The sequence below is a fragment of the Balaenoptera ricei genome, chromosome 2 (assembly GCF_028023285.1).
Source record: "Balaenoptera ricei isolate mBalRic1 chromosome 2, mBalRic1.hap2, whole genome shotgun sequence".
NCBI classification, from domain to species: domain Eukaryota; kingdom Metazoa; phylum Chordata; class Mammalia; order Artiodactyla; family Balaenopteridae; genus Balaenoptera; species Balaenoptera ricei.
This window is the reverse complement of record NC_082640.1, coordinates 182,618,237-182,640,761: the sequence shown is the minus strand read 5'-3', so window position 1 is coordinate 182,640,761 and position 22,525 is coordinate 182,618,237. Positions and strand designations below refer to the sequence as shown.

General features: G+C 46.4%; 1 protein-coding gene across 6 annotated transcripts in view; it reads left to right on the top strand.

The window, feature by feature from the left end:
• Positions 1-22,525, top strand: part of SETD3 (SET domain containing 3, actin N3(tau)-histidine methyltransferase) — a 71,268-nt gene that overhangs the window by 15,063 nt on the left and 33,680 nt on the right. For all 6 annotated transcript variants that reach the window (XM_059914972.1, XM_059914970.1, XM_059914968.1 and 3 more), the window contains 4 exons: positions 369-461; positions 2,667-2,815; positions 4,848-4,920; positions 5,226-5,482. In XM_059914972.1, the coding sequence (XP_059770955.1) occupies positions 369-461; positions 2,667-2,815; positions 4,848-4,920; positions 5,226-5,482 (572 nt within the window). The remainder of the gene's footprint in view (positions 1-368; positions 462-2,666; positions 2,816-4,847; positions 4,921-5,225; positions 5,483-22,525) is intronic.

Here is a 22,525-nt window from a genome sequence, read left to right as displayed (position 1 = left end):
TGAGCCTGCGTGCTGCAACTACTGAAGCCTGTGTGCCTAGAGCCCGTGTTCCGCAACAAGAGAAGCCACCGCAATGAGAAGCCTGCGCACCGCAACGAAGAGTAGCCCCCGCTCGCCGCGACTAGAGAAAGCCCGCACGCAGCAACGAAGACCCAACACAGCCAAAAAATAAATATAAATTAATTAATTAATTAATTTAAAAAAAAGTATACCTGGTTTATACTTCTCACCTCTGTCATCACGGCTATAGTATCTTTGTCCTTTAAAAATAAACCAACAGCAACAACAAAACCCACATCCTCTTTCTTCTGAAGATTAACAGGTGAAGCTGAAAGAAATGTTTGCGTGCCATGGTTTTTGTGTTACAGAATGCAGTAGTCCTGCCCCTGGCCCAGGAAAAGAATGGGAAGAGTATGTGCAGATCCGGTCTCTAGTTGAGAAAATACGAAAAAAACAGAAAGGTAAATTTCCTCAAATGATCATCACATTTTAATAATATCCTGTGGAAACCTGGCATAAGCAGAGAGGCTTTGAGAACGAAGGACTTGGCATCAACCCTCAGGCCTCCGTGCCTGTCTGGATGGTGGTTGTAGAAGGGCTCCTAGATATTAGGAGGGAAACTGCGTTGGGAAACCATCAGGATTTTCCCCATTTCTGAGGTGCCGTTGCTGCTTTGGAAGGGGTAAAAATGTTGAGCTTCAGCGGGGCCAGTTTTTCTATCTGGGGACTAAGATGGTATAACTTTCATTTATTTTTATTTTATGAAATACATATTTAAATTTGTTTTTGCATCCTGTGTTTCCTTTAGGGTTTGAGGTCAGTACATGGTGTTGTGTGGTCAACACACAAATATATACGGATTGGTTAATGTCTTGTCAAGATGTACGATGAACTCAAATATGTCTTGATTTAATAAGAGATGTAGTTACATTTCTCAAGCTGTGTTTTTCCAGGGTGTATTCAGTAGGCATCTTAATGATTCTCAGTCAGGCTGGCAGTGGGGCCAAGTGTCAATTCAGAAAAGCGTATTCAATATACCTATTGTTTTTGTGCTGTAAAGCACAAAAAGTAGATTTGTATGCAGGCCACACGGAAGGTAGAAGGAGAAAACATAATAAGGAGCCTGCGTTTAGAAGGATGAGAGAACTTCTTTGACTCCCCTTTTATTTATTGCCATGAAAGTTAGTGGGAAGACGGTTTGTTTTGTATTTGCCGTCTTAGGGAGTCTTAGGGAGTAGTTTTACCGCTCTCCCATGCACATCTGCAAACATGCAGTCTTTAGGTTAGATAGTCTCAAACCCTCAATGGGGACGGGTTCTTTTATAATGTGTTAATTTGCATTAAATGGTAAACTGTGCTAATCCTGGCTCACCAAATTGGTTGCTGAAAAGTTTTTTTATATCCTGAGTTTCTCTGCTGAGTAGAGACCGTTTACTATAACTGGCACTGAAGTTAGAGCATTCACTAGTTCTCAATAAGGGAAGAGTAAATTCTGTTTTAGAGTGTCCCTAACAAAATCAGTTTTCTCCATTTAGCAGGTACCTTTGCAGACCTAGCCTGGCACGGCCCCAGGCCAGGCAGTCCCGCTTCACAGATCCAGTTAACCATGAATTGTATCTTGGGGACATGGCCACAGGCCCTGGGCTGGGTTCTGTGCCCAGCACCTCATGTGGTCGAAGTTCCTGTTCCTCTCTCTTTATTCCTCAAAAAAATAATGATTTTTCCTATGCATGGATTTTCATCCTTTTTGATATTTCAAACGTGCTGAAAAGTGCCGAAAATAACACCTAAGCAGCTACTATCTCAATTGGATACATGCCAGAGTCTTGTCGGTTCAAGTTCTTCTTTCCTTCCTTCTCACCTACTGGTCCGATCTCTTCCCCTCCCTCCGTGCTTTGATTGGTTCTTATATTTGTTTTTAAGAAATTAGGTGTTTCAGGCACAGCTGAAGCCCCACACTTCCATCCCACTCCCTCCCCTCCCCTCCCCCTCGGGGGGGGGGTTGTCTTTACAGTGAACGTGTTTCTGCTTCACGTATAACCCCATACAAATAGATGGTAGTAATTGGTATTTTAACAATTTACGTAAATGGTATCATACTACTGGACTTTCAGAAAAACAGTGTTAAGTTTTGTGTCTCACTTACATGATACATATAGGTCCTGCTCATTTAAGTTGCTGGACGAAATTCAGAGCTCTCCAGTTTTGTGCTCTTAGAATCAGGATCTAGGGCTCCTCCTTACACACATCTCCTTGTGCATGTATGTGAGCTACTGATTTTTGTTTTCGTGGGAGTTTTGTTAAAGAAAGTGTGCACATGAGAGATGGCAGGTTGCTCTAGAAACCTGCAGCGGTCATGAAGGCTTTCGCCATCCGTTATTTCACCTAATAGCACCTGACCGCCAATATTCACATCACCTGGGACCAGCAGCTACTGCTCTGTAACCAGCAGGGCGTTCAGGATTTTAACTCACCTTTCCTGTCACTAGTTAAGGTATGTACTGTGACATCTGGTGGTCAGTTTTGATTTTTTTTTTCAAGAGTGGAGTCTTACTACTATTTCTAGGTAGTTAGTTCCAGTGGTCTGTTTTTTATTTTCTGAGAGCAGCATGACTGATATATGTTCTAAAAGTAGCTCTTGTTTTCTAAAACATGGATTGATATAGGTCTGTCTGTTACTTTTGATGGAAAAAGAGAAGATTACTTTCCTGATCTAATGAAATGGGCCTCTGAAAATGGAGCCTCTGTTGAGGGTTTTGAAATGGTGAACTTCAAAGAAGAGGGCTTCGGTCTGAGAGCAACAAGAGATATCAAGGTGAGTTTGTAGGTGAGCTGCTGGTCCGGGAGCGGCTCTAAGAGCGTCTGGGTGGTGTGGCGTGGAGGGCCCAGGACCTGGAGACAGGCGTCTCGGGCTTGTCCTGAGCACACTGTGGGCGTGTCGGCAGCGTGCAGCCCTCGCTCCCGCTCCCTGACCCGCAGTCTCCCAGCTGGCCTCGTGGTCCTGAGGAGCCGCAGCCCAGGGCTCTAGACAGCCCCTCCCAGGTCGTCCTCCTTGGAACTGTGCTATTAACCAGTGAGTGGGGCAAGTCGGGTTACATCTCTGAACCTCTGTTAGGAGACCAGAGAACATGCCTCGCGGGCTTTTGAGATTTGAGTGAAGAGGAGGATGTGGGCTTGGGTGGTTGGGAGGGAGAGCACACAGGGCCCTGTGATGGATTGGATGTGGGGGGGGGGGTGTGGAGGATGGGCAGTGTCGAGGATGCGGACCGGTTTCCTGGAGTGGGTAACTGAGTGGCTGGCGGTGCCACTTACGGAGACAGCAGCAGCAGAGGGGAGGGGAAAGAAGAAGAGAAATATCCATGCGCTAAGGGACAAATGCTCTTCTCCACACTCGGTCCATCCTTCCAGATGAAGGGAGCAGCAGCCCCCGGCGGGGCTCTCGGCCTCTCCCTGGCCCTCACTCATGCCGCTCCTAGAGAGGAGGTGTAACTATCTGATGGTTTTGGAAGAAGGATCTGGGCTTGGCCTTTTTCTCCGTGGGAGCTGGTTACCATATGTGTTCTCTCCCCTGCTCTCTCCACCCTGGGAGTTTTACAGGGCGGGCCACACGTGGGGAGGCCTGTCGGGGCTCCAGTCCTGCCTGTAACTAGGTGGGGAGTCTGTCTAATTCTGGGATTCCGTAGGTGATATTTTGTGTCACCATCTGTTGTATTCTTGTGTCTCTCTCAGTTGGTTCAGAACTTGGGTGGAGGAAATGGATGTTATTTATTTGGGTCCCTTCAAACTTCCAGCAACATCTCTGGTCAAGTCATAGTTTACTTTTCAGTGATACCTTGATAAGCCATGCACTGGTTTATTAGATACCTGTTAAATATCTAGTGTGTGAACAGTACCTTGCTTGTTATTATACCATGCTTCCAAAAACACCAGCGTCTCTTCCTTCATGAGACTTATAATATATAGTAAGGGACGAGACACACATAAAAATAAATAGTAGACCTTGGTAAAAGGCAAGAGTAAACCAGCTGTCACACATTTTTCTCATCTCTGATGAGAAGCATCATTAGTATGGATGCCACCCAGAATACCTTAGCGGTGGTCCGTCTTCACTATGTGCATGTTTTTTTAAGCTTTATTGAGGCATAATTGATATACAAAATCACACATATTTAACATACATGTTTTGATGAGCTGGGACATATGCATATACCCGTGACACCATCACCACACTCAAAGTACTACGTTGACGTGCATGCTTCAGGCAGTATAGACACACGTACAGGACTTCCTGAAAAGAAGCATCTCATGTTGCCAAAGTAGTGAGATAATGCCTTGGGAAAAAATTAGTAACCAAAATATGTCTTACGGGCTTGTGCTTTCGCTGGTATCTGTGTGCTTTAAGGTCAAGCATGTGGAGGAAGGAATGTTACTCTAGCTTCAGAAACTCAATAGCAATTCACACTGGCAGGTTAGGGTTTTTGTTGGAGGTAGAATTGTTTTTGTTTTGTTTTTAGAACTTAAGTACAGCAAAGAATAAGTAAACACCCTTGTGCTGTATTCCCAAATTGTTATATTTGCCTCGAATTATAGTTGGAAGTCGCTTTTTTAATTTTTTTTCCCCGGTGTATATAGTTTTTCTTTGGAAACAGCATTCGAAACGATGCTTCTACTCATTTAACTGTAACATAAATGTTTACATTTAAGGGTGTATTTGATAATTAGAAATGAAATGCTTATAGGCAACCTTAAGTTGTATTTCATTGTGATTGGATTTCTGACCATAGATGTAGCTGGATTGACGATTGTAACATGTCTTGGTGATTCTACTATTATTTTTTTCCTCCTAGGCAGAAGAATTATTTTTATGGGTTCCACGAAAATTACTAATGACTGTTGAATCTGCTAAAAATTCAGTGCTGGGTGAGAATAATTTCTGTTTGTTCAAAGCAGAGCAAAAATGATAAAAATATATAAAATTTCATTTTGTGGCGCTAGGGACCATATTTGGTCGTTTTCTCGACTAGTGAAATATTTCCCCAAATCCACATGAAGTGTTTTCCACACTTGTAATCTGACATAGTAGAAGAATGTCAAAAGAAGAGGGCACCTTACCTTAAATGTTACATGACTATCAAGATATTCCTATAACTGTAATATATGTTTTGAATGAGCACTTTTTAAAGCAGTGTGTGGAACTGATGCTGTTACCTTCTGGGTTAATTCAGGGCCCTTGTATTCTCAAGACCGAATTCTTCAAGCCATGGGAAACATCACACTAGCCTTTCATCTGCTGTGTGAGCGAGCCGACCCTAACTCTTTCTGGCAACCCTACATTCAGACCCTCCCCAGCGAATACGACACCCCTCTCTACTTCGAAGAGGATGAGGTTCGCTACCTTCAGTCCACACAGGCCATACATGACGTCTTCAGCCAGTATAAGAACACAGCGCGGCAGTACGCCTACTTCTATAAGGTCATCCAGGTGAGCGGCTGGGAGCTGTTTAGAGGATGTGTCACAGGGTGGGGAAGGAGGGAAATTGATTGCTTAAATGTTCCACCTAAACATTTTGCTTTTTAAGGTAAAAGGCATCGAGTGCATTGTTTCTGTTTTTACAGAAATGTCACTGAAATGTGATTGGAATACATCTGACTTCCTCAGTGCCCAGTGTTAAAACAAGCAGCGGTTGCTCCTAAGTTATGAAAGTCACTCCATTTTTCTGAAAACGAAAGACAACCATGGACTTTTAGAAGCTCTACAATCTATCTAGTACAAAAAGATATGCCCCATGTCTAAATTTTCCAAGAAAATGAAAGTCCACTTGTGGGTTCTTCATACGTATATTAGTAGTAAAATATTGACAATTGATTTCTTTATGTTTTGCAAAGTGTACTGTGTATTATATTAATTTTAATTAGTTCTAAGTAGAAGTGTCACATGGAAATCTCTATAAGGTCATGAACATTTGGATTACACCTGATTGCTCCTTGCTGTGTTTTGGCAGTTCAGCCAGCGTTCTTTTTCCTTTCCATTTGAACAGCATTCAGACGGCTGAGGGCCAGTGTCAGGGTTCCCTTGGGAGCTAAGAAAGGGCGAGTGTCTCTGCCTCCTGACTGGCCCCTTTCTCATATGCCCACGAATCAGCTCCTGGACTGCTGTACCTAATAGGTGGCAAGTGGGAAAGTGAGCTGCTCCCTTTCCCTTTTCTTTGGGTAATTCGATAACCTGGATTAGGCTTGATTTGGTTGTTCCTTAGCTGGTCTGTCTCTGCTATGTTTTCATTGCTACAGGAAATAATGTTTTTGTGTTCATCATTTAACCTTACAGCATGCTTACTGCACAAGAATGTTACACTCAAAATTATATCCTCCCCTGTATCAAATACTTCAAATACATAAAAAACTATGACTCTTGTCTTCAAGTAGAAATCGCTGTTTTTCTAAACTTTAAACTTCAGGAAGCCTTTAAGAATTATCATATAATATGTATATAGCATTTATTTTGAGTGTGCTTGGTTTGAAAAATATTGATGGAGCCAGACCAAAACTCTGATTATTCGGTTAGTTTGCACTTACAATCCTGCAGTCTAAAGTGTGACGTGGCTCTTCGTGACCTGAAAGGGTTGTGCTTTTATTCCTAGTTCTTAATTGTGTTTCTTCAATGACTAATAAAAGCGAAGCTGACCCTAGCAGGTCTAAGCCTTTGTCATTTCCTATTGTTAGGCAACAAACTGGAAACCAGCTCTTTTCACGAATGTGTTTCTCAAATCGGGGCTGTGAGATGGCGAAGGCCGGCGGCCTACCCCGAGAGGAACTGCCTCTGTGGTCAGGTCGAGGGTTCTGGAACGATGCCAAGTCTCCTGACAGCTGGCTTGGCGTGATCTTTGGATTTTCATTACACTCACCGGTCTGTTTATTTCAGTATTAACAAAGTAGTGCAGTTTTGCTTCAAGGTTCAATGAGATTTGAAATGACCGTGAGTCACTAAAATACTCTGTTCATTTTGATGGAACCACCTCATGCCAGGTCTCTTAATAACCCTCTGAAATAAACCCCTTTAGATGATGTTTAGGTGACCGAATTATACCACAGTCTGTGTAGTAAATAGTATTATTGTGAACATCTCAGGAACTAGAGAACATTCTAAAAATAAACTTTAATTCAGAAGTTTTTCTGAGAGTAATAAAATTCTCACATGACTAACAAGAACAATTTGGATAACTTATAGTGAATCCAAATATCCTTTTTAAAAAAACAACCACAGTCTTAAAGCATTAATGAATCTATTCATTATTCCTTTTTAGTATTCCTTTATTTATTTATTCTTCCTTTTTATTGAAAACTTTAATTAATAAATGTGAAACAAGGTATATCCAAATGTGGAATTATCAGACAATCAAGTGTTGGCTTTTTTGCATAATTAAGCCAATCTTGAGTATTTGAAAATAATGGTCGTGATTTTAAAAATGGGTGAAGGGGGTCAAAAGGTAAGAAGAAAAAAAAATATATGCAGAATCATAAATTTTAAAAATGATTTAAAGATGCAGTCAAACTGTACTTTTCTTGACTGTCAAAAGCATCAAACCGAAGAGAAAGCAAGGTGTGTCTGTGACCACGTAATAGCTTCTTCTGTTTTACATCAGTGCATCTCAGCTGGGCGGTTGAGAGGGTATTTGCCCTTGAGAGAGTATTTTGGTAACAGTTGGAGACAGTTTTGATTGTTAGGTTTGGGGAGGGGGGGAATGCCACTGGCATCCAGGCTGGGGTTGCTGCTGAACTTCTCATGATGTGCAGGGCAGCCCCCGAACAAGGAATTGTCCAGCCCAAAATGTCAATAGTGCTAAGGCTGAGAAACCCTGCTTTGTATTTACATATAGAGGACAGAGCACCTCCAATACCTGTGTGATTCCAGAAATCACCATCAATCCCTTCTAGTGATTGGATGCCTGGGGCCCGCCGCGGCCATTGGTTGCCGGCCACTCTGCCCCCACGTGTCAGAAAGTCTTCATGGGCCAGTTCCAGACCCCCCCGGCTGTAGCTGCCTGCTGTAGCTAGGAGAATATATTTTAAAGTGCTTTTCTGCTGGCTGTCATTTAACAAACATCACTTCTTTTTAAAAACTTACGAATATAAGGCTAGGTTTGGAGATGTTTGACTTGTTAAGGATGTAAGTACAGGGGAACAGAGATTGAAAAATCTAAGTGTAAAATTCAGATTACTCTTTACAAACACAGACTTGGACCAAGGAGTCGAGTCGAGATCCTTGAAATTGCGTTTTGAAAATGAACTTTGTGTGGTGGGCTATCATCAGTTCTCCACATAAGCTGGTGAGAGTTCAGTCAGGAAGGGGGCATTTAACTGATGGGAGGGGAAGGACCATGTGCCCCAAACGGGGCAGCCCTGACTGAGGGTGGTTTCAGGAAGGGTCGAAGCAGCAGTGGGATAATCTGCCCAAGAGAGAGAGGCCGCACAGAAGGAGCCTGAGCTTTGTAGTCAGACAAGCCTGAGTTGAAATCCTAATAAATATATTTATTATTAAATTAAATATAATTTGGCATTTGTTGCTTTACCCTACCCCTCTGTGTTTGTCTCCTGATCTGTTAGGTAGAAGTAGAAGACCCATTTTTCAGTGTAACTGTTGTCAGCCCAAGTTGGGCTGTTCATCAAAGCCCCCAGCACAGTGCCGGGCTGCAATGCCTGTGGCATGAGGAAACACCACGGAGGTCGCGGTTGAAGCCACCCCAGCCAGGGCGGCATGGTAGTGGAGAGGGTGGGCTCTGGAGCTGGCCTGCCAGGGTTCAAATCCCCACAGCATCATTTTTGCCAGGTCTCTGTGCTTCTCTTTCCTTTTCTGCAAAATGAGATAATACAGCACCTGTCTCCCAGGGTTGCTGAGTGGACGAAATGAGTTGATCTACGTGAGGCCCTCAGTACAGCAGTACTTGTCATAGAAATGCTCCATTTCTGTTACTGTTTTGTGTTTTGATCCTTCAGGCCATGCCGTTTGGTTGTTTTGTGTTTTATTGTTTTAAGTTGCATCTCCCCTGTCCCTGCAGTACCTTATGGTAGTATTTCTTAACTTTCCTACTAAAAACTCCTATTGGCCATGGATAATGAAGAGTATTCCTGCAAGACTAGGGCCTAGACCCAAGTGACTCTTCACAAACTCATATTGCTTCGATATCTCATGCTTTTGTTGTTACTATCATTGGTTTTATATCTCATGTTTTTAAATATTAAAAATTCGTGCGATTGTTTATGTTTGCTGTGGTTTAACAATCACGTGGAATGACTTACTATCAGGTCAGCCTGGCGCTGTAGGAAAACAGCCCAATTTCTCCCATGACCCTACCTGCCACTGTGCATCCCTGGAACCCACATTCCAGCGGGAGAAGCATGGCTTCATGTGGAGTAAATGCCGTGAGCCCCATGGTGTGGTCAGTCTAAGGGTGGTTCTTTTTCAGTAAAAGAAAATGTGACAGTCACTTAACGTTAGTAAAAATAGGCAGCAGAAGAGATGATTGCAAATTGAAAATACATCAGAATGAGCTTTGGCAGAAAATTTCTTAATCGATGATTTGATTTCTCTGCCTGTTGGAATAGGAATGCAAGGCAGCCCAGAATGAGACGTACTGCTGAGACAACCAGGGGGTCTAGGCTGTGGAGGAGAAGGTTTTTGCGTAAGAATTCACGACAAAGAAAAACAGATTTAAGCACGAGTTATCTTTTTAAAAATCATATTTTGAGTCTAGCTGTTCTTCTAGTTTCAGGATGTTCCCAGTGCTTATAGAAGTCTTCAATAACAATTGAGAGTAAACATTAGTGTTAACACGGTACTGCTGTTATTTTATGTGTCATGTTTTCTCACTTCAGTACCAAACCATACATCTTATGCTTTTCCAGGCTTGGGTGTTGGGCTTTTTCTCCCTTTTAGTAGACAGATCGCTTCAGCAATGCATTATCGCTCAGGGGAGAGTGAGTAGGATTACAGCAGTTCATGTTTAACATTTTCAGTACAGCGACCTGCCCTCAGTTTGATTTTTTTTTTTTTTTTTTGGCATTGTAGTGCTTAACCTTTTTCAGGGTCTTGGGAACCCTCTTCCCAGAGACATGTGTATGTGTGCTATAATCACAAACCCTGGCATACCATTTGGGGGCTCAAATTCCAGAACCTGATTTGCAGTTTTTTGTTACGACTTCCAATTTAAAGTCATTTTTCTGGGGATGCAGACCAGACTCTAGTCTGAGCCGAAACTCATTCTTTTTCTCCTGAGCTGGCCGCTGGCCTGAAGGTCTGCCAGCCCCGGCCCGGCCACTGTCTCCTGGGGGCACCAGCAGTGTGACGCAAGCACGGCTGGTCCCTGTGTGGTGGCGATCCCAAGTCCCTGGGAGAGGAGCACAGAGACGTGTTCATAGTCATCTTGCTTCAGCCTTTAGGATGTTTATTCTAAAAGAAAACTGGCACTAATACTAACTTCTAGGAATTATAAATGCCTTTAGGTAAATTTCTCTGCATTGCATTCTTAATGTTTAGAGAAACCTCTCTCTCTCTCTCTCTCTCTGCTTGTTGTTGCCTAAGAACTAGGAAAATAATTTCCTCCCAGCATATTTTCTTGGTCAAAGGCTTTTGAGTGCGGCCGCTTGGTAGTTCAGGTTACTTTCTGTCTTTAGTTTGCTTCACAGAGTTGGTTTAAAAGTCTTTCCAGGCCTCTGCTCGTCCTCATCTGTGCAGTAGCGCTTGGGCTTCACGGTTCTTTAAGGTTTTTACATTGTATCTGCATTGTATTCTTCTTGAGATGTGCAGTATACAGTGTGTCCTTTAGGTATCTAACAGATGATAGTATGTAACCAGAAGCTTCAAACTCAGGGAATTTTTTGTGCATACCTGCAGTTAAGATCTCACACCTGCTGGTGAAACATTCTACTGCAGCTTCATGGTTGAGAAATGTCAACCCCCAAACTCAGGAAGCTGAATTTAGAAATTGTGGCTCAGCCAAATGCTGGAAAAGGCTTGTGGGGATTGAGAACCTGAGTGGTGGTAGAATTTCTTCCTGTCAGTTTGTGAAGGGGGGCGCCAGGGAAAAAGAGAGGATTAATAGTAGAGGCAGAACTTGGCCTTTAAAACTGCTGCAGAGCTTTAACCTATAAAAGTACACCTGACAGACCAGGACATTCCAAAGTTCCGCTCCAAGGTGGGACTTTTGCATGGAAATATATGACTAGTTTTGTGATAGAAATCAGTGGGGAAAAAAGTAGGATTTGGCTTAAACCCAACTTTGAAGTGGTGTGATTGTGAGAAAATGAAGAAAATCATATCTTGACTTAACGTAGAGGAATGATAGTCCAAATATTTCTCACCCATGTCAATGAAAAAGAAATGAACAGATCCTGTGAATGAGCTGTTTGTCTAGTTGATAATCCCATGTAGTGGGCTGGGCACTGCGATGTGGAGTTAAGAGCTCCCAAGGTTAAGAGCTCTCTTGGGATGCGCACATTTTCCTGTGCTGTTGAGCTTGAATGTGATGCTCTTTTAAGTAAATTCAAGTGTACGGGGTTTAGCAGCATAGAGGCATATCTATAAAATTACTATTTTCCCATTGATCTCATTGTTTAAGTGATTTATCGCACCTTACTTGGGCCTCCGCTTTTTATGCTGATCGAATCTGAGCGGTGCAGGGGAAGGGCTGATGGAGAGACTCCTGTGTGTGTTAAGTGTTGTGAATTTTATTTCAAGGCTTCCGCCTTTCCTGCCTAATGCTGCAGGACAGGGGGAGGCTGTGTTAAGTTGGCCGTCCTCCCGGACCGGCAGCTTCTCCCACCTGGCCAGGCCCGTGGTGGCAGGAGACCCGCGCAGCCAGACTCACAGCTTGCTGCGAACAGGGCCTGCCCAGAGGCCAAGGAAGGTGCCACTTCTGGTTCTCGGCATCCCGTGGCAGTTGTGGCTGAACGTCAGTTGCTGTCCCATTTCTCGCTGTTCTCCTTGTCCCTGACGGAGCCACAGGAGACGAGCACAGACGTGAATTTTTGCTGGAGATAGGTTTACCTCTGTTTTCCTGAAGCTCAGAGAAAAATCTGATCATGCATGTACATAGAGAAATCTGATCATGCATGAGGCCTGCAGGAATGAACATCAGATTTGAGTAGAGCCCCTGAGCCTCAGCATACTTTAAAGATCCAGCGCCTTGACACGTGCAGGCGATGTACGTGGGCGTCAAATGCTGTCCTAGACACGTGTGGGTGCGCGTACCCGAGAGCCCCGCAAGGGAGGGTGTGCACTTGCGTTCATGGAACTTGACTTCCACTGGTGGCTGAGGTGGTGGCGGGCACCCCCGGTTTACGTGCAGGTTTCCTCCACGTCATCCCTGAGGCCGTGGGGAGCTTGGGGGGCTCTCCGTAGCCGGCTTCTCCCTCCGTTGGCCCTTCCCCTCTGCCTAGAAACCTGTGTAAGGGTCTTCCTTCCAGGTAAACCAACCCACCTTCTCCTCCTGACCTTGGATTCGCTCCCCTTTCTTTTTGTTTTTAGTCCATTGTATCCTCCTGATTGTTCATTCAGCTACTGTTTATTGAGGATCTCAAGCGTGAGGCACCACACCTGGGGACCGGGACTAATGTCCCTGGGGGTACAAAGAGGTGTTTTTGAACTTTTTATTTTGAAATAATTTTTTCGACTTAGGAAAAAGTTGTAAACATTGTACAGAGTTGAAAGCCTGCCCGTGGGCACCACCTCCTGGATACCCTGCTCCTGCCCTCGTTCCCACATAAGTTCCCTCCCAGAGGCACGTGTGTTCCGTATGTGATGCTCTCGTTCTCAGCCAAATTCCTGACAATGTCGCGACTCCTGACGCAGGGTGGGGGGTATGGGACACCGAGGAGGTGAGTCAGAGGCGATGGTGGGGATGAGAGAAGGTGCTTCAGTGGCTGGGGTATCGAGGTAAACGTGGCTTCTGTGGTGAGGGCACTGGTTGGAGATGCAGGATGTGATGGGGAGAGAATGATGCCCTCTGATTCCAAGCTGTGCCCGGAGTCCGAGGGGCCTCTTCCCATCCTGTGAGTCGTGTTCTGTGCCGGGTGCCCTGGAGCACTGGCCGGACCGGGAGGTGGGAGTGGCTCCTGAGCTTGTTGTTTGGACCCGTGGTCACTAACAGAAGATGCTTCGTGGGGACAGAGCTGCCCCATCGGGGTGACCCTCCCTGGGCTCTCTCCTCAGGGCTTTAGTCCTGACAGTCACCCTGTGAGGGAGGCAGTGTCCATCCTCCCTTTGCAAAGGAGCAGTGGGAGATGTGGGGTTCCCAGGCCCGGGTCAGAGCAGGCTGGCCGGACCCCAGCCCTCCCAAACCGGGGTCGGCGGCTCACAGTCTTTCTCTACGGCTCTTTCTGGTCTTACTTTTGGGACAAAGAAGTGGTCTAGTTTTTTTTTTTTAATAAATTTATTTATTTTTATTTATTTTATTTTTGGCTGCGTTGGGTCTTCGTTGCGGTGCGCGGCCTTCTCATTGTGGCGGCTCCTCTTGTTGCGGAGCAGGGGCTCTAGGCACATGGGCTTCAGTAGTTGTGGCGCACGGGCTCAGTAGTTGTGGCTTGCGGGCTCTAGAGCGCAGGCTCAGTAGTTGTGGCACACGGACTTAGTTGCTCCGTGGCACGTGGGATCTTCCCGGACCAGGGCTCGAACCCATGTCCCCTGAATTGACAGGCAGATTCCTAACCACTGTGCCACCAGGGAAGCCCAGAAGTGGTCTAGTTTTAAGGGCAGAGCAGTCTTGTTCAAAATCCCTCTTGGGCTCTTATTTTGCAGAAAGCTGTGCCGTCCCCTGGGCCTGCACAGGGCACCTGCTGGGGTTCCTTCCAGCTCCTGGAGGGACCCCCGTCCAGCCTCAGTCTCACTCTATGCAGAGGTGGGAGAGGGTCACACGCAGAGGAAGCCTCACCTGCAGAGGAAGCCGTAGGCTGCTGGCTTTCCCCCACGCTGGGATGAAGCTGGTGGTCCTCTCTCTCTCTCTCTCTCTCTCTCTCTCTCTCTCTCTTTCTTTCTTTTTTTGTATCCTTACCAACTTGACTTTTAATGTTATAAAAAAGTGGAAACACTGGAACTTAGGAAAATCGCTCCAGGCTTGCATGTTCTCTGGAGAGTTTCCAGCGACTTTGTGATCTTTGTAGAGCCTCTGGCTGTCTTGCGGAGATGCACTGACCTGTGTCCTTGCTTTTTCCCGACAGCTGACCTTGAGCATTACTAATTTGTGTTAAATGTGTATGAGTGTTGTCCTTACCATGTCCTTATTTAAGGTTTCTGACTTTGTAGATTATTCATTCTAAACATGTATCTAATTTTCACCATTTTTATAAATACAGGCTGCAGATATGACATTTAAAAACATCTAATTTGTGTTTTTAACTGTTTGCTTGTTTTGTATAATGTTATAGCAATTCAAATAGATATAGACCTCACCTGCTGGGAATCTAGTGTTCTTTGTTTTTTCCAGTCTTTGTTTCAGCAGCCTTTGAGGGACTCAAGGAACGAAATGCTCTTTCTCTATAGTCCTGGTTCTAAATGGGGGAAGCCATACCTGCGTCCAGTCGGTGGTGCATGTTCCTTCTTGGCAGTTACTAAGGAAGGTCCCCGTTTTGTGGTGTCTGTACAGCGGGGAGGCTGGGCAGCCCCACGCTCTGTGTCCTCCTGTAGAAGTTTTCCAGGTAAGATTCCCAGATCTCCAGGCTGCCGCAGTTGCTAGGGCACTCCTGTCTCCTGCCCTTGGCTGGCCCGCTGGCTCTTCTGTCTGGCAGTCGTCCTGTGAACGACAGCCTTCCTCCCCTTACTCGGCTTGTCACCTGGGCCCGTTGAGAAAAACTTCCAACTTTGCTGATCAGAGTTGGGAACGGAAGTCCAGCAAAGCCATTACAAGGGTAATCATTGATGGCAATGCCGGCTGTGTGTCCAGCACTGTGAGAGCTTTCTTGCCTTTTATTCCAGGAACTACTGCCTTCCCATGAGAATCTGGGGCAGAATTAACCAAATTAGATTCAGCGGAAACCTCCAGTCCTAGGGCCCAAGTCTTTGGGGCATCACCCCGTTTTACAGGTGAGGAGATGGGCCGAGTGGCGAGTCAGGATTGAAGCCCAGATCCTCCCGACCCTAGAGGCTGTTTTTCCCACTTCCCTCGTCTCCACAGACCCATCCTCTTTACAATTCCTTCTCTCCCTTTCTAGCCCCCGCTTTACCAGTCCCGGGTCTTTCCCACAAGTCTGATCAGTAGAACTTTTTTGAAAATACAAGTTTAAAAACAAAAGCTTCAAAACTGTTTTTTCTTGAAACCCGCTTTTTTTTTCCAGCCCCCTAAGGTCTGTATCTGGTGATTACATTCCCTGTTCTCTGGGATAGGAATTTTGGTTTTATTTTTGTTTTGTTTTGGTTTGAGTGTGTGTGATAAGACGAGAGCCTGCTTCTATTTTTTGAGACCTCTGACAAGCGCCCTTACGAGAACACTCTCCCGAGTGAGCAGACACACTGGCAACCACTCATGCTGGTTGACGTTGACATGCAAATTCTGTTCCTTCCCTGCAGAGCTGTACTGCTTTCATAATTGCTTATGACCCAAGAAATTCTGGCTTAGGCTGCAACCATCCCATGGCCACCCTGCGTATCCTTCTCGCCTTCTCTCAGGGAGAAAAGCATTTACAGTAGAAGCATGAAAAGGAATTAGAGGCAGTAGAGGAACCTCCATAACATCAGGGATTATATTATTAATACATCCTTTTTACTCGAGTTGGGCCGGGACCTCTCGGCAGCTGGATGTGGAGGCACAGCTGGGACTGTCCACCCCCTCTGCATTTTAGTACCAAGCGGAAGAGTGGATTGAGCTCACCCTCCGGTGAACTTGAGGGAACGTGTAGACCTGCATGGAGTGAGATGGTGAGGACGATCGCTTTAACAGAATCAGCAGGTTAGTGAGCGTTCACCGACAGGGAACAAAGGCGCCTGTGTTCTGTTGCCCTTATTCCATAAGGTGCTGTGGATTAGACACAACCGCAGTCCACTCCGCCTGACTTCCTTGGATTTGAGAGCCTGAACGTAGGTGGGGCTTTGCTGTTGGTATTCATCGGGCTGTGTGCTTCCTGCATTTGCATTGCATACTAACTCTACGTAGGATTGATGCGGGCAGGCGCTCTGATTTGAGTATTTAGTGCTTCATTCTAGCCCTGGTGGGTTAGATCAGGTGGACCACATCTTTTACCGTTATGGAAACTCATTTTAGCAGCGTGTTTCTGCTGGGCAGATTATCCAAAAAATTGCCCATTCAGTATAATAATTTTTAAATAGTCTTGTTAATAGCAGCTTCTTCCGACTCTGCCTGGCCATCCATTCTGCACCCAGCTTGCCAGTTTTCGGAGGAGTCGGTGTCCTGTAGAAGAAAGAATAGTCCCTCCGCGTCTGAGCTTGTCACCCACTAGGTAAACCTGGTCAGGTTAAGTTGGAGTCTGAGTTCCCTCATCTGTAGAAAGGCCAGGCTGTGTGGGAGTGAAGAAGAGGCATCTCTGCGGGCTCAGCGTACAGGTGCCAGCCCTGCAGACTCAGCGGGTCGGCCACACCCTCCCCAGGGCCGTCCTCTGGCCTCTGCTCGAGCGCGGTCCCTGCTCAGGGCCCGATCTGACAAGGCAGCCCTTCCCAGCGTGAGGACTACTTAGAGGACCGGTCCTTGTATGGAGGCAAAACATGCCTCCCTGGAACGTTCATCTGAGTCGTTTCCTGACTTGAGAGCAAAAGAGTAGATTTCGTCTTCTGCCATGACTCCTTCCCTCCCCGTCTCCCCCCCACCGGCTGAGGCATTCGTTCAGCAAACACCTCTCTGCAAGGTGCACCTGCTTGGAATCGGCGGTTTACAAAGTTAGTCAGAAGCTTGCTTGCTGGGCCTGTAAAATTAATTCAGTAAAAAGTGATATTTGAGGGCATAGATTGAAAGAGAAGGAAGAGTCCTTTCAGCTGAGAAGTTGAGGAGGACTTTTTTTGTTTTTTGTCATTTTTAAATGGGAGCAGTGGTGGTTGGAGAAGGTGATCTCAGAGACGGGCCTCCGCTGCTCTCCGACCTCGCCTTGGGCCTATTTTTTCCTCAAAGCACATTAGTACCTGACAGCATATGTGTATTTCTTCATTCATTTGTCTGTCTTCCCAACCAGAATGTCAGCACACTGGGGGCAGGGGCTGTGTTTTATCCTCAGCTGGAAGGGGCCTAACACATAGCGAGGGCCCAGTCACGGTTTGTTGGGTGAATAAAGCCACCAGCCAGTAGCCGAAACAGCAGCAAATAGCATTTAATAAAACTGGTCAGACACTGTGCCTTAGTTCGTTTCCTCCTGTCAGCATCCAGTGAGAGGTGCGATTCCCCTTTCCTACTGAAGAGCAGACCTGCCGGGCCTCACGGGTGGGCAGTAGCCAGGCTGGGTCTCAGGTTTGGCTCAGACCCCAGAGCCTCTGCAGGCTGCAATCCTCCCTGCCCCGCTGAGAGTCCCAGAACTCAGGCCACCTGTCACTCAATCGTCTGTTTTGTGGCTCTTCTAGAACCTGCAGGGGGTCAGGAGCAGACTTCTCTTCTGTGTTCCCTAGCTTAATTCTCTTCTGTCCTATGGGGATGTTTGCCTGTTTCCTGTGTTCAGATAGCTTTCTAATTTTTCGTGGTTTGTAGGAGATCACCAGCAATGACTGTGGTCACATATACAAGTTTTTTCAATAGTCAAGTCAGTTATTTTTGTTTGTTTGTTTTATTTTTGGTCTGGAGCAATTCTGACTTGTTTAAAATGGCTAGTGGCTTGCTTGCTTGTTTCCTTCCTTCCTTCCTTCCTTCCTTCCTTCCTTCCTTCCTTCCTTTCTTTCTTTCTTTCTTTCCTTCCTGGCTGTGTTGGGTCTTCGTTTCTGTGCGAGGGCTTTCTCTAGTTGCGGCAAGCGGGGGCCACTCTTCATCGTAATGTGCGGGCCTCTCACTATCGCGGCCTCTCTCGTTGCGGAGCACGGGCTCCAGACGCGCAGGCTCAGCAGTTGTGGCTCACGGGCCCAGTTGCTCCGCGGCATGTGGGATCTTCCCAGACCAGGGCTCGAACCCGTGTCCCCTGCATTGGCAGGCGGATTCTCAACCACTGCGCCACCAGGGAAGCCCGCTAGTGGCTTTCTTACTGTCGTTTCTCTTACTTTGGAATTCGTTTTCCTTCCAGTGATGATGGACACCCAGTCCAGGCCGCTGTCCTGCCTTCCAGAGGGTCTCTCCACTCTTAACCCTCCCGTCTGGGTCTGTGTGCAGAACTAGAGAGATCTTTTTGTAACATAAATTATATCATGCTGCTGGTTTACCATCACACTTGGAAAAACTCAGGGGGCAGGGCTGCTGAGACGGCCCCTCCTCGCACTTCAGGTGAATCCTCGGGTACCCCTCCCTCCCCGTCACTGCAGTCCGCGCCCCCTGGCTGTGATCAGTTCGCTGGTCTTGCCCAGCCTCTCTGGCCCCATCTGCTCCCTTTCTGCAGGGGCTTCCCCCAGTTCTGTGCATGGCTGCCTCCTTCTCAGTCTTCTGGTTTCAGCTAAAATGTTGCAGTTTGAGTGAGGCTTTCCCTTACCCTAAAGTAGATCTGCCTTATCCACTATGTTAGTGTGTTAGTCAGGACTCTTCTGAGAAACAGAACCAACAGGATGTGTTTATGTATATAGAAGGAGATTTATTTTAAGGAATTGGCTCACATGATTATGGAGGCTGGCAAATCCAAAATTTACAGGCCAGGCCAGCAGGCTGGAGACCCAGGAAAGAGCTGATGTTGTAGTTCAAGTCCGAAGGCCTTCTGCTGCAGACTTCCCTCTTGCTTGGGGGAGGTCAGGCCTTTGTTCTGTTCAGGCCTTCAGTTGACTGGATGAGGAGGAGAGCAATTAGGGAGGGCAATCTGCTTTACTCAGAGCCCACCGATTTAAATGTTAAGCTCATCCAAGAACAGCTTCACAGACACATCCAGAATAATGTTTCACCAAATATTTGGGCATGTGGCCCAGCCAAGTTGACAGATAAAATTCACCATCACAGTTAGCGTGCTTTTTTAAAATTTATGTGTTGACTTATTATCTGTGTCCTCCTCTGGAGTGACCCTGCTCTCCAGGCGCCACCGTGGCACTGTTGCCGGCACAGTGCCTGGCACACAGAGCTCGGGCAGAGCTCGTTCAGTGGGGAGCCGGTTGCCTGCCAGCTCTCCAAGTGAGTCTCGCATGGCCAGGGCCTCGTGGGAGGTGAATGGCCAAAGTCCAACCTATCCTCCGCTCCCTAAGCTGCGTCCCCTCAAAGCTGCATCCTTACAGGCAGGCGACTTCTTCCAATTTGTACAAAGGTCCTCTGATGTCCCTAAACCTGATGGGACATCAGAGGAGCCATGTAAATGAGGACTGTCGCAAGTCTAACAGAGCATGCCGTCACTCTGCCCAAAGCTCGGTGGCCCTGGACGCCTGTGTCCTAGCCTTTCTTCCTCTGTCTTCCCAGACGTGAAACTTACAGTGAGGGGAGGATTTATCAGATCCTCTGCTTTTAGCAGACTTAATCTAGTAGCTGTCCATAAAACTGGTTTATACTCTCTTGGGCTACTGTATTTTTCTCTGTAAAAAATAAAATACTGTCTATATTTTCCGAAAGATTAGGTGACGTGAAATGTACTTCACAACACTGTCGGCTTCTGTTGTTCTTTCCTTCTTAGCCGGTGTTCACGACCAGGCTCTTGCGCTTAGGTTCGGAGTCTTCTGCAGATGTGCTCTGGGCCATTTTTCTTCACTTCCCACCAGATGTCCTCCACTGCCGCGTTCCCTCCACTGACTCTGCTCTAGCCAGGGCTTCCGGGCTGTGCTGGGCCTGTTGTCCGCTCCTTACGTCGCTCCGGTGAACTGCTCCTCCTGTGTGTGTTGCTGTGTGGCCATCCGAGGCCCTGTGCGTTCCTTCTGACCCTCTCCCCGACCTTTTCCTCCTGGAAATTACTGGGTGTCTCCACCTCACATATGACTGTAGCAAAATGCCCTACAGTTATTGACAGTTGAAGCCTGAATTATATTTTTGGAGAGCTGTTACTTTTAGGCCCACCTGTGTTCTTTAGTCCTCGAGCTTTGTCATGTGTTACAATTTGGGTAATTTTTTCATTTCACAAATCAATTATATTCTTTTGGCATACAAGAAAAAGTGAGTTCTAAATATTAGTTATTGAAAACATATCATGGATACTGTGTTCATTTTTATTTACATTCAGCCTCATCAGGAAAAAATTATAATAGTATTCATTAAAAATTTTAAGTCAAATAACTACCTATTTAAAATATCTTCTAATAATAATGGTGTTTTGCTGAATGCTGGCTTCTCCTCCAGGTCAGTGGTAGGTGCTATAAGGAGATAGAGAAGTAATCCGAGTCCTTGCCTTGTAGAAATTTATAGTAGAGATGGGAGGAAAACAATTGGCAGGAGATGTTGAAGAGCAAAAATGGGAAACTGAGGCAGTGACTGCCGTCTGAGCTCCTGGGGGGCAGTCAGGTGGTACCTGAGTTGGGGCTCGAAAGGCAAAATTGTCTGGTAGAGGGAGGGAACTACTGTCAGCAAAGGTGTGGAGTTGGGGGGGGGCGGCAGGACACATTCCGAGGAGGGGAGACAGCCGAGGCCCAGCAGAGGCCGCAGCCGCTGGATTTGAGGGAGGTCATTTAGCGGTTGGCAGCAGGGACCAGCTCCCAGAAAGTTGGGTCCCTGCATCTCCCTGGGATGCCTGTAGCTTCTGTGGCTCAGGCCAGTGTGGGGTGAAATGGCTGTGGCCTCAGTAGTTGTATTTTATGACACCTGCCCAAGTGGCTCAAACTCTCTGATCCTCAGTTGCCACAATTACCTCCCACCCTGTCACACAGCTGAGCTATCAGGGAATAAAATGTGGTTTTAAAACATAACATTCTGTTAATGTAAATAACCAGAAGCTGGATTTGAGCACACGTCTGTGATGTCAAAACGGAAAGTTCCAGTACTGGATGTGAAAGGCAGGAGGATGAAACAGAAAGGCCCGTTCCCAGGAGCTGGGATGGAGGGTGCAGGAAGGAGGGAGGGTGGGAGGGCACGAGGGCCTTCAGCAGGCTTTGGGGTTTCTCCCCTGCATGTCATAGGGAGCCCTGGGCAGCAGAGTGATCAGGTTGGCCTGGGTTTGTTTGCTTGCTTAAAGATAACCTCGTGGCAGGGAGGCCAGAAGACCAGTTAGCCTGAGGAATTTGAGAAGTATCTGAAGGTTGGATTGACCGTATCTGGTGACAAACTGGATGAGAGGAGTTTGGGAGAGAGTTAGTTTAGGATGACCTTGAGGTTTCTGGAATAAACTGGTTTTAAGTTTACTATTCCCCCCTTATTCCTAAGCTGACTTTACCAGCCTTTCTCTATTTCTAACCTTTATGGTTTAGAAAGGAAACTTTTGATCCTAAATTTCTAGCTTATTCTAACTTGTTTGAATGCAAGACACCGAAAGTAATCTTTGTATCTGAGTTTTCAGACAGGTTTATTTTGTACTTTGGAATATATATTTCAAGCAGGAAATCTTTTGTATGCAAAAGTCAAGCCTGGAGCAAATCTTTATTGCGAAATTATAAGCTCGTGAAGGTGAAGGTTTTAATGGAAGTGCTCACCCAACCGTAACCGTAGTGACACGCGCACAATAGCACGTCTGAACGAAAAGCTGTCAGATGAGCAGCGTTCAATTTAAATATATCAGTGATTTCAAGACTGTCTCTAATGAGTTCTGAAATCTTTGTGTCAGTCTCATGTTTTTTCCTTAAATGCTGTGAAATCATTTAAAATTAAGAAGCCAGTTTTTATTTGGTGACGTTTACATCAGAACTGCTACCATCAGCTTGGAGGTCCTTGCTCTTGTGTGGTCTTCTCATCAGTCTAATGCGAGTTAGTGGCTGTGGTTTCTAGAACCAGAAGGACAGCAGCTTCCCGTTAACAGGTCAGTACGCTAACCAGAGGGACCTCCTAGATACAGCTGCTGGGTCTCAATGCTGGCACTTCGTCACCTGAACGTGGGCGGCGTAGTGACAAGGGCAGTGTTTCAGTTACTGCTAATGTGGATGTGAAATGGAGCTTCCTTGAGGGAGTGAAGTGTTGGACCAGGGTGTATGGAGGGCTTAGCAGTATTATTCCCAAACCGAGAAAGGTCTGTTGGGAAGGATCAGTTTCTGTCCATGTCACACACAGACCTGCACGTCGCAGAATCACGCAGAAGTCCCGCTGCGCCTAGGCCTTTTCTCTCTGGCGGTCGGCCCCTGTTACCCAGCACCACTGATGTGGGAGGAGCGCTGGTAGGTGCTGGGGCTGCAGACGTGGCTTCTGGCCTCAAGGAGCTCTCCGTCTAGCGGAAAACCAAATCTCGTCCCGTGAGAGAAGAGCGAGGGGTAGGGGGCACTAGCCCAGAGGCGAGGGGAGAGCAGAGAGACTGGGGAGTGAGGAGAGGCTTCTCAGAGGCGGGTGAGGTAACTGACCCTGAGGAGGGTCCGGGGTTCACTGGG